A 12,749-nucleotide genomic window follows, 5' to 3' on the forward strand; every position below is an offset into this window, starting at 1 on the left:
TTGTGTTAACAAAATAAGATTAAATTCTGCTTTTTTGGCTTTGCTTAGATTATGCCTCGCCTTTGGAAGTGTACCATACACATTAAAACTGACTGCCATACAGCCCCCTGCAGCCCTGCGCTCGCGTCTTTCTAGCTTATGGATTTGTGCTGCAGGTTGGAGAAGCATGACTGTGGCTCCTCTATCAGCTATGTTGAGTACAACAGCAATTAGCTGGAGCACGACACAGCGCAGTGCTGATCGCCACGGCACAAGCCTCTTCAGCGCTCAGACACCAATCTGGGAAAAAAAAGAGGGGGTCTAATTGTGTAATTGTATAATTTGCCCTCACTGACGCCTGCGAGCACACAGGCAGATTTCATTACAGATTACACTGGGGCTCTTTGAAGGCACACTGCCCCGGAGGGCCCGCAGGGACTCAAGGCAAACAGAGCAGGAGGAATGGCGGCTGTGGAGCAGCGTAGCGTGGCCCGGCGTCCAGCTCTCTGCTCTCCTGCCAGGGTAAACAAGGAGGCTGCATAGCTCAGGAGCACAGCACAGCACAGATTAGACTCTGTTAACCCCCCCACCCTCGCTCACATACACGCTGCCCTTTCAGTTCGCACAGGCTCCAAGTGTGTTCGCTGCTTTCCACGCTGCAAAAAATACTCACACACTCAATTCGCATTCATCGTGTGAGGGCGGACGGCTGTTCAAAAATTGCTCACTTTTTATTTGCCCATCTGTCAGCGCAGCATCTTCAGGGCACTCCATTTTAAAATGTTTTTTCAAGTTTTTACACATATTTTGAAAGATCAAACGTCAGGTCTGAGAGATTCGAGTGGTAGGATCGCATCGGCAAAGCCAACGAATTGTTGCGTCTTGCTGAAGTTGTCATCGCTCTGATCACTTTACACAAGTTTTGTGACTGCAAAAATAGTCCACAGACAGCAAAGTCCTTGAAACCACCTTGGCTATAATTCCAACAGTTTTCTTTAGGGCCACGCTCAAAAGATCATGTAGGTCATCATACAGGTAGGGCCTCTTCCTCCCCACTTCAAGCGCTCTTAACTCGTGGGCCGGACCGCACTCGTCCTTGAATGCAACCTTCAGCTTGTTCTCAAATCCACCTGCAAAACTGCGTGACTACATCCACATCCTATTGAGAAAACCGCTCATACGAGCACCTGGCAAATGAATCAAGACTGTCTCTGTGTTGGTTTCTGCTAAATTTGTGTCTCCAAGACCATAAAATTGCAAAGATGACAAACACAGAAATACATGTTGAAAACAATGCACACCATGCTGTTTCAGCTGCAAAGGTACCACTAATTAATTTGGATATGTGTTGCACAGAGGAGGCCACCTGTTTCCCTGATACCTTTGTTCACTCTCAATATCTCAAAATGCTGCTGAGGCTAACAAAAGAAGCCTACCGACAGCAACAATGCAACTCTGATTGATGAGTTATGAGCTATTTTAGTTCCCCAGCTGGAAACTTTTTGGTGGTCAGGCTAATGTGACCTGCTTTCCTTGTTTCCTGCGCCCTCTCTTCTCATTAATACCCCGACATTTTCACCATCTCCACATATCTGTTATCGTCTGCTCAGCTTGTAGATGTGGATCTTCTTTCGGGGACTCTGTCTGGTTGTGTGGTTTGTCACATGGCTCCTTCCTGCTACAGCTGGCTAATTAGCATTGGCTTTGCGGACATTAAGCGGCGATAGGGGTTTAAAGTTTCTGGGCTAATCCCTCTCCTTTTGGTCAGGAAATCAGAGCCTCATATGTCATGAGGTAGACTTACTTTCAGAGATTAAGTCTGGCAGTCTGAGGCTATTTACCGGCATTCAGGACGTCTGCCGTAAGCTGTTACCGCCTCTGCCACTTCGGCCTGTTTAGAAAAAACACACTGCAGGCTTTCACTACGACGTGAAGCTGTGAATTCAGAGATTTTACGCTGAAGCTGTTAGCAAGCTTTTCCAAAGCGGCCTGCACTACAAAGACCGCATCAGGAAGTTTTCTTTAAGAAAACGTATTTATTTTGTTCATTTTTTCTATCTCTCTGGATAAAAGCAATCAATTAAATCAATTCTAATTTAACTTGAACTGAATCAAGTCTGAAAGATTAAAAGTCAAACATGAAAACAAAGCAATTTTAGGTTTGACTCTCTCACACATATTGAGCAGGTTGAATAGTTTAAATGTTGATATTGACAGAAGTAAAACATTTGTAAGCTGACCTCAGATCAAACATTTAGAAACTGGTATAAGATGCAACTAAGTTCCCCTGGCAGAAGCCTATGGATAATCATTAAATGAGCACAACTTAATTCCAGATCACTTTAAAAAGCATTATTCTTCTTCTTATTTATTTTTTGGATACACCTAGTTGCTGTTGGTTCTGAAGTGGCCACATTCATATTTCTGTGGAATAGCTTTGCTTGCTTTTCACATGATTTTAGAAAATTTAAAATTTCTCGTTTCTCTTGAACACCAGTTCATCTCCCCTTCCCGATCCATCTCTCGCCATGCAATCGTTGTAGCTGGATGACAAACGATTGGGTGAACTGTTAATGATGACCACAGGGCACTGAGAGTTTCAGGAGCGGCAGTATCTCCCACAATCATTGCCTCAGCTTCAGTTTTATTTTAGTTTGAGCTGAGTGTGATGACGTTTGATTTGGTTGGATCTTTGTAGCGACTTTCACAAAGGGGCTTTGATTTCGGCTGGGCGTGCGCCTGTCGCTCTGTCACTGAAGCAGTTGCGCATTTTGCTTTTGGCACCAATTTTGTTGAGTGGTTAAGGGTGGACTGGGAGTTGGTTCAACATATCATGGTCTGTTTGACATTGTTAGCATGTTTTGGGTTGGTTTTCACTTTTATACAGTCTGCTTTATACAGTTTGCTTTATACAGTTTGCTGACTCCCCCTTTTTTTGTCTCCGCATCCTACACTCTATCCATTGTGTTCCCTTTATTACCGTAGTTCCATCAACTCTTTCCTCTCACTTTTTAGATTCGTCTCTAACTGTCTGCGCCTCACCTTCTGCTGTCTCGCTCCGTATGGTACAACAAAGGCAGCACAGTGTGGCGTCTGGCTGGTCGAGAGCTTGCCGAGAGGGGTGGAGGCGCTTTCTGTCTCTCTGGAGTCATGCTAGCTGACAGAATAGAGCGTGTAAAGTGTGTGCAGCCAGCAAAAGCCATCCCTCCTCGTTCTTTGTTCACCTACACCTGAACTCCGCAGGTCTCTGAATGCCAAAACAGCTCACATCACAAAAGAGCAGTGAGAGGGGCTGTTACCTGCTGGAGAAACAGCGGCCTTTGATCTGTGCGACAGTGGCATTTAGTTTTGTGCTCGTGGGGGAAGGTTTAATGCGAGCGGTTATAAGAGCCATATAATGTCAATTACAGATATACAACTCTGATTACGCTCGTACAAGTCTAATCGCCTGCATAAATCCATTTGTAGTCACACAGTGGCCTATAAAAGTGACTTTGTGGGGACGTGCTGTTGCTCCTGCAGATGAACTCTTTTATCACTATGACAAATGAAATGAGTTTAAATTGTAAACTGCACATTAACTTCTGAGGATAAAGGTGCAAGTGTGGTGTAAATAATATGAAGAGCTCATTTATGTACGACATAAGGAATTTATAACTTTATAAATATCTGACACAGGACCTTAAAGATGCATTTGGCCCTTCAGTTCCTCCAAGCCTCATCAGAAATGGTGTTGATTTCTGATGCCATTTTTGGTTGCTGGGGGATTCCCATGATGCATTGAGTATTTCTTCTTTAGTCACCTTTCTCACTCACTATGTGTTAATAGACCTCTCTGCATTGAATCACACTTGTTATTAATCTCTGTCTCTCTTCCACAGCATGTCTTTCATCCTGTCTTCCTTCTCTCTCCCCAACCAGTCGCAGCAGATGGCCCCGCCCCTCCCTGAGCCTGGTTCTGAGTTTTTCGGAGTTTTTCCTTCCCACTGTTGCCAAAGTGCTTGTTCATAGGGGGTCATTTGATTGTTGGGATTATCTCTGTATGTATTATTGTAGGGTCGACCTTACAATAACAAGCGCCTTGAGGCGACTGTTGTTGTGATTTGGTGCTGTATAAATAAAATTGAATAAAATTGAATTTTTATGGAAGGAAACAGAGGAAAAAATGGAGGTATGGCAAATTACACAAGAACTTTACTGGCAGTCGGTGGCAACAGGTCTCATGGTGTGACGAAACCAAATTTAAAACTTTTCGGTTCAAATTTACATCATATATATGGAGCAGGTCAGGAGAGAAGGATAACAATGAATGTGTAGAGCTAAAGCACGGCGGAGGCTCTGTCATGTTTGGGGCTGCATTTCAACCAGTGCTGTTGGAGATCATATCAAAATTGATGGAGCTTTAAAAGCAGAAAAGTACCATCAGGTTTTGACTCATCATGCAGTGCAATCTGAAAAGTGTCTGAATTGCAACAGCTTCATTTTCAGCATGACAATGAACCCAAACACACTGCCAATCCAATAAAAACATGCCTGAATATGAAAACACACAGTAGACTCCTATCAGTTATTGATCTCAGCATTACTGAAGCAGTGTGGGATCATCTTTACAGAGAACAGAACAAAAGGCAGTCAACATCCAAAGAACCTTGAATGTCCTTAAAGAAGCCTGGAGAACTATTTATGAAGACTGCTTAAAGCAAGGTTGACTAAGAGAGTTCAATCGGCATTGCAGAGTAAAGGTGTTCATAATAAATATTGACTTAAGCTATCATTCTACAAACTCTATTGTTGACCTATGTTCTGTATTTCCACATATGTTTGAACATGTTTCAAGAAATCGCTGTAACCATTTACCATTTTCCTTGCAAACTATAAAGAGATGAGGACTGGTTCAACACTCTTGCACAATACTGCATTTCCTGATGAGAGACGTATCATACTTTCTGACTGTGAAATGTGGTTTAAGAAAAGAATTCACCATTTTCATTACCTGCACCTTCGGGGTCTTCATCGTAATCTTCATCATCACCAGACGACAGAGAATCTGACGAAAGAAAATACAAAAAAAGAGTTTAATTAATTATTAATTTATGTCTGGAATAAAATTATTTCATTTAAAATAATATAAATGAGCAATAACTCATTTTAGAAAATACAGCAGTTGTATGAGAAAACACATAATACAGTGTATTTTCTTATACAACTCCTTGAACTATTTTGCCTATTGGATAAGAAGGAAATTACATGTGGAAAGTTTGTAGACCAGAATGTATTTTATGCAACAAGAGGGAGATTAAGGGAAAAGGGGGTGTTCACAACCAAGCACGAATAGACAAACAAGCACAAAGACACACACACACACACACACACACACACACACACACACACACACACACACACACACACACACACACACGCACACACACACACACACACACACAGATGCATGAATGCATATTAAAGCTGTTCATTCAGAAACTCATGAATGAGCCCACAGTTCTCTGTAGCGTGGCAGCTCTCTCAGATATTACAATCCAAACATTTCCACAGACGGTACAAATAAGAGGGTCATTAGTGTCGCTGAGACGCACTTGCACAAGAGTGTGCGCACATGTGCTGATACACGCACAAAAACTATTCTTTCTAGCTATCTCTGCAACACACACGGACCCTAACTCTTGCTAACGGTTACCGCGCCGGTTTACGCCAAATTACTTTCCATCTTGCTCTCTATCTTTTTAGGTTTGCTGTATCACACGTTTTCACTCCGCTGCTGTAATTATTTTCGATGTGACCTCAACGTTTTCTGGTTCAGCTCCACGGGTCTGGTTAATGAGAGCCAGCTGTTACCTCGACAACTTAAACTGCTCCTGGAACTAGCAGGTTTTGTTTCTATTATTGGACACATCAGCCCACAACTCCACTCTGCTAGTGTTTTGCACTTTAGAAGCAAGGCAGCAGTTACAGTTGACTGACTTCTAAAGTCAGACGGGTGCCAACATTGTATCAGTAAACCAAGTATTTAACACACTATAGTGGTTGTCAAAATGAATGACATAATAGAAAACTTTGGAATAAAAGAGAGAAATAATAGAGAAAAGTAGGCACATGTATTTTAGTGCACTGATAAAGCTCTAAAACCTTCCGGCTCAATAGATGAAAGGATTAGTTTAGCTTTAGCATACAGTTAAGATACAGTGTAGCCATAGACTGGACATAAAGGATGGACGTAACCACCTTAAACATTTTGACAGCTGCCATCTTGTTATCTGTGGAATCAGACATCACATGAAAGGGTTGACCGACAAAGTAGCCACATCGTAAATCCCAGTTTATTGTCTATTTTACTGTATTTGGATCATATTTTGTTAACGCTATATGAAACAAGTGATGGAGTCCATAAACTCGTAAGTGAAATGTTCACTTAGATCGCAAATCAAGCGAGCAGTAAAGTCTTTTTCTTTTTAACTAGAGGATTTGCTCCATGCAGGCTTTGAGAAAGAAGTCAGGTTTAGGCCACTTCTATCCATCCTTCATAGTCTATGGCTGTAAATGCTCATCTGTAGTTGTTGTTATTTGCTATTAAACTTTTAGCAGTTTTTGTCTGCTAAAACTGCTCTACACCCAGATATGTAAATCATATTTCACTTGTTTATGTGTTTCTTAAACACTCTCCATTTAATCATTAGTCATAAGTTTTTTGTCATGCCCATCACCCCCAACGGTCGCAGCAGGTGCTGTCTGTGTCTGAGCCTGGTTCTGCTGGAGGTTTCTTCCTGTTAAAAGAGTTTTTCCTTCCCAATTTCGCCAAGAGCTTACTCATAGGTGGTTACCAGATTCTTGGGGTTTTCTGTGTATTATTGTAGGGTCTTTACCTTGCAGTATAAATCACCTTGAGGCATCTTTTATTGTGATTTAGCGCTTTATAAATAAAACTGAATTTTTGTCAATAAGTAATTCACGTACTCCTTTCTACAAACCTCAGGTTGCAGTTTGTTTCTCACTTGTAGCATGTGTGCTGTGTGTGTACAGTGAGATTTGGCCCCTTTCTGCTGCCTGGAAGCTGTCCAAGTGCTAAATCTGATACCGCCCCTAAATATCTGACACCTTGCTCAAATATTTGAGGGAAAACACAATAGTCCATGTGTGTTTTAGATAAAACGGAGGCTCTATGTTTAAAGTAGAGGGAGGAGAATCGGCGGTATAAGGGGGGAAAAAAACAGGATATTGCAACGCATACTGGAAGAAGTCTGGCTTCTTGAGTAATTTAAACATGCATGGAGAGCCGAAACAACATGAAATGTCAGACATTAGTGTGAAATGAACTGGCAGCCTGTGCAACACCTGAGACATGTTAAGTGGAGGTGGAACCAGCTTCAGCTATCTCTCTTTATTTATCATCTTCTTTAAAGACCAAAAAAAGTCAGATTTTAAAGGAGAACGCCCCTTATTCTTACTTTTAAGTCATTGATGTAGGCACTGTGTTTGCACAGTGTCCTGGTGTGCAGTTTGGAGCTGATACGAAGATCCGGGAGGAGAACCTGCCCAACTCTGATCAGTAATCGAAAATGCCTATTTTCTTCCTGGTTTTCTGCCAAGCAAATGCATCCATGTGTGTGTGTGTGTGTGTGTGTGTGTGAGAGAGAGAGAGGAGGTGGGGTGAGTGAGCTGAGAGTGAACTCTCTCATTTCTTGCCACCCCATCTGCTTTCAATGATGAAATGTTTCGAGCTAATTGCTTTCTAATTAGTTGTCAATAACAGGCTCAGTTGGTGTCCATGAGTTTTACGGGTAAATGCGTCTCCACTTTTAAGCACACGCACACACACACACACCCACACCCACACACAGAACCTCCCCCACCCCCTACACAAGCATTCCTATTAGAGCTCCGCTTGCATCGCACACTTGTTTAAAATGTTTCCCATCCCCTCGCCGGATAATGAATTTCACCTTTGACTATGCATCAGGAGGTGGGAATCTGTGTGAAGCTTGGCTGGGTGTTAGCCGGTGAAAGCCTGTACCGGTATGCTGGATATGTGCTTGTGTGTGTGTTGGTGTGTGTGTGTGCAGCTTGGCAGGCAGATGACATGGAGCTGAAACTGAGCAGGAGTAGCAAATAATAGAAATTTCCTCCTGAGCTAAGTTTTCAGTGTTTCTCTATAAACAGCTGTCATGTAGAGACAGCGCTACTGTAACTGTTTGAGTATGTTTATTGATAGAAAATACTTTGAGACTCGGTTTGTCTGTCAGACAGGCAGAACAACCGAGACAGGTCGGATTTCAGAGAGCTCTGCGAGGTGCAGCCAAAGCGCCTGTTTCTGCTGGAGCTCTGCTAGTAACTCAACTATCTTAAAAATATTATGGGTCTTGTATCCTATTTAAAGCTCAACAGTTAACGTATCTGCCTTCCACGTTTGCATTTAAATATATGGCTAGATGCCCCTACTTAAAGTTTTCAGATACTCAACAAATATTAACCAATCATTACCCTCTTCTTGCAGTGAAACTTTTGTCTTTTCTACACACTTTCCCCACGCTCTCACCTGTCACCCTGATGGTGTAGTTGCTGAGCAGCGCGTTGCTCCGGGCGAGCCGGCACGAGTAGACCCCGGAGTCGTCATACGACACATTGATAATGCGGAGCATCCTCTGGCCCAACCGTATCCGGTTGCAAGGCACAAGTCCAGCGCCGTCTTTGAACCACACAATAGGCTCCGAGTGGTCTTCCTGCTCTTCCGGGTCACATGACATTTCCAGAGTGTCCCCGATGCCCAGAACATAGTCCTCCAGGAAGGCCGTCTCGCTGGACACAGGGTCTGCAAACAAAGAAAGAAGGAAATGGTTTATTTAAGAAGAAATTTTTAATATTATTATTAATATTATAATATTATTAGTCCAGTAATCTGCCCCTGGAAGTCAGAAAAGTGCAGCTTTTTAAAAAAATTGTCCAGTATGTAGATCTGTGTGGAAATGACCTCCACACCCTCACCCCTCCCTCCCTCGTCTCCACGCCTCCTCCTCAGCCGGCCATGGTCGAACACCAGCTCATTTACTCCACGAGCTCCGTGAGCCAGCTTGGTTAGAGCCAAGGAAAAATCAACATGTTTACTAGCCTCGCTAAGGATGCCAGCCTCCACTGGAGGACGGTGGAGAGATGGAGGGACACGTCTGGATAAACAAACTCTGGCTCCCCTCGTGTCTCCTGCAGTCCCCTCATTAGAGATGTCTTCTTATTCTGAACTTAATCACACGTCATCACCCATTGCAGAGACACAAGAAAGATGGCCTTATGCGCCCACTGGTTTATTTACTAGCTTATTTAAGCAAACACACTTTAAAAAAACACACACATTTAGGACACTTACGAGGATGTCACAGACGCTTTCACACACGCGGGAATGTAGCCACTGTAAAAGTTTTCGAATGAGCTGCTCAGGCAACAGAGTACACAACGCACACTTGTTTGCTCGCACAAGTGCACACCCACCCACCCATGGGAAACGGTGAATGAGGTGTGTTAAGAGCGTGATTTACGATGGCAAATACACCCACTGTTGACCCGCTAAAAGGGCAACGATGTTACTCATGCAGCGATCGTGAACGCAGCTCTCTGGAGAAACGCTCCATGATTTTAAAAAAAGGCCAATTAATTTACTAAATATCACCCTGATATTAAACTTAAACAAGCAACGCACAAAGCAACTTCAGCCATTAGATAAATGCATAAACGCATTTCTCCCATGTAGCGCGGATCATAAATAAAATGAACGGGACAGATGATTTGTGCGTCTTTTTCTCTGTCTTACTGTATCCATCGACCCATTAAAAAATCCTGGAGATATTAAGTCAATGTGCTGAACGCCGCTGTGCAGTTCTCTGCGTAGCCTCTGGCTTTGACAGCCGTATTTACAATGCTTTTTGTTCAAACAAAAAAAAGGGTCCATTCAGGAGAAGAAAAACACTGAGGCAACAGTGCCGAACGCATAAATCCAAGCCCAGCATGAATGAATGAATGAATGAATGGCTGGCTATGGAACAAACGCAGAACACAGGCCACAGAATATCTCCAGGTCTTAAAACATGGGAAATTTGGGTTTATGACATAGATATAATAATCTCCAGAGACTCATAGCTCACTTGTGCTTTATGGAAGGCAAGCGCTCGAGCACAACCTCGTATGGCAGCTCTGAATGAGCAGCAGCAGCAGCTAGAAGTGTTTCTTTGTATGAGGCACTGACTTGGTTTAGAACCATTTTTATTCCTTGCACACAATAATGTGCAACCATTCAAAGAGTCTCACTTTTATGTGCTAAAGTTTTGATATATATACAAAAGGATTGGCCAATATTAGCATACAGGCTTAAAAAATGCCACAAAGTTGCCCTTCTTTCCAGAAATCTGGTAATATTCATAATGTGTACAAATCTACTTTAAGCTGGCTATGGCCTTAGTGGAGAAAAATCTGGATTAAGCAGTAAAGTTTATTTATTTAGGATTTGTTAATAGCAAGGCGAGGCGAGGTCTTCATGTGATCCAGCTTGCAAAACAATACTTTTTTCCTTTTTCACTTTGATCCTGGGGAAAATGGATAGGACGAACATTTGCACACCACTTGCATGTTTACACCACCAGAGGCTAAACAAATGCAATTTACAGAAAGAGCAAAACAAAGAAAAAATATACTTCTTGGACATTAAGGGAGGAAAAAACCCTCAATTTTTCAGATGTTGCACAAAGGAGCAAAGAACCCTTTTCTTGGTCACCATCAATGACCAAATATCTGTTTCTTTCTCAGATCCTGCACTTTGAAATGCAGATTTGGAAAGTGCTTTGAATAAAAAGTGGATTTTTTGGTTTGAAAAAGCCTCACGCCGTGCCGGCTGCACAACCTCTCAGGACAGATGTACCAGCCGGTGAGCTCTGGTGGAGACCCGGGTCTCCACGCTGCACCTTTCAAGTGAAACTTCTCCTACGTGACGTGATGTGTTTGATCACACTGACAAGAGACGACTCTTTGAGCAGCAATAAAATGTGCTCGTGGTGGTGAGTCACGGAGAAATGTTCCTTAATTAGCAGCTGATCACCTAAAGAAAAAAAAAATCCAGCTGCTGTGTGCCTAGCTGTGGAGGAATGGGGTTTTAATAGGCAGCGTCCGGGTGGGTGCTTATGGAAGTGAATATTTGTGAAGCAGGGTGTTGCTAGGGCACTTTTTTCCTGCATACGAGTTAAGATAAAAAATGAATCAAAGGTAGTTTGATTCATTTCATTCAGCAGAATGAAATAAAACTCGGCCACAGCGTCTCACGTGGTTCCCTGCATCTGAAAGAGTGAGGCCTAATAATCTGAAATGAGTCCTTGAAAGACCACAGGAAGCTTTCTCAGAAACCTTAGCAGGAGCCGAGGAACTACAGCGCTACTCAGACTAAAGAATAATTAGCTACTTTGAAAAAAATCATAATGCAGACTTTCAAAACAAACTTAGATGTTAAACATGAGTTCTGATGAAAACGCAGGGAAAATCATCAAACCAGAGGCGATTCATCCAGAGCACAAACTCTGTCCTTCTGACAGCATCCAGTCTAGATCAGGGGTCGGGGACAAACTCATTTCACATACAGCCCACTTTGATCCTTAGTGAAACTCCCTTTTCTGTCAGTGTAAAGAAGTTTAACAACACAGTCAATCACTGAGATATCTTAAATACAAGAAAAAGAAGTGCAATTTCAACAGTACACGTCAGTTTTTTTAAATGATAAAGAAACGCTGCTGTAGTAAGAAATCTGTCAGCACGACTCTTAAACTGTAAGAAACAAATGCGTTGAGTTACAGAAGAAGTGTATCCAATAGACACACAGTGTAATCTTTGGTATTGCATGAATGGTCATATGGGAGGTCTTTATCAGTAAAGATAAAGCTGTAAAAGTTACGAAAATACAGTTAAATGTCGAAAATGAGTGCCTTCTTTCACATTTACCAAAGCTCTCCAGTTGGACGTCTTTACCGGGACGATTCTGGGTCCTGGGCCTTTTGTTTGACACCCCTGATCTAGATCTTCCTGCCGTGTGTGTGTGTGTGTGTGTGTGTGTGTGTGTGTGTGTGTGTGTGTGTGTGTGTGTGTGAGGGGGGGAATCTCCCAACAGAACCTGCGGCCAGCTGGAAGCAATGTGTGATGTGTGTTTTTGAGTGTGTGTGCTAGAGTGGATGTGGGTTCTGATATGTGTGCGTGTATTTGTGCAGTACAGGCTGGACAGTCACTCCATAAATCAAGAGACCCCTGCCCTCCTGGCCCTTCTAACCCTCTCGGCTCAATATCATAACAAATAGCCCTTCAGAATAATATAAAGTCTGTCTTTGAGATAGGACCGCGCGCTGTCCGCTAACGTGCCGCTCACAGACCCCATCTTTTTCTGCGCCTCTGAAGAGGTTTATTTATCCTCTGCAAACTTCTCGATGAAAAGGCCTCTTTATGTGGGGGAACCTTTCCACGCCTGTCTTTCTCCCACTCGAGCGCACACACTGAAGGACTGAGCGACGGATCCCGAGGAACAGGAAGGAGTGTAGACCAGGCCGAGAAGCTGTCGCTGTGGCCGCTGTCATATCAGGACTTTTTAAGGGAAATTCTCAAGTTGTCAGCAGATCTCAAAGGTTTTCGCTCTGAGAAAGAACACGAGGTTTTCTAAACTAAAAGGGTAAAGTAATAGATACGCTGCCCATCGCGCTATGTTTTGATAGAGATGTGAACAAATGCAGGCCAACATCACAAAT

General features: G+C 42.9%; 1 protein-coding gene across 1 annotated transcript in view; it reads right to left on the bottom strand.

Annotated features, from left to right (window-relative positions):
- Positions 1–12,749, bottom strand: part of fgfr3 (fibroblast growth factor receptor 3) — a 63,637-nt gene that overhangs the window by 31,909 nt on the left and 18,979 nt on the right. The window contains exons 3-4 of the mRNA XM_063497985.1: positions 8,528–8,800; positions 4,973–5,026 (exon numbers count right to left, since the gene is read on the bottom strand). Coding sequence (XP_063354055.1) covers positions 4,973–5,026; positions 8,528–8,800 — 327 coding nt within the window. The remainder of the gene's footprint in view (positions 1–4,972; positions 5,027–8,527; positions 8,801–12,749) is intronic.

This window comes from Pelmatolapia mariae, linkage group LG16_19 (assembly GCF_036321145.2).
Source record: "Pelmatolapia mariae isolate MD_Pm_ZW linkage group LG16_19, Pm_UMD_F_2, whole genome shotgun sequence".
NCBI lineage: Eukaryota > Metazoa > Chordata > Actinopteri > Cichliformes > Cichlidae > Pelmatolapia > Pelmatolapia mariae.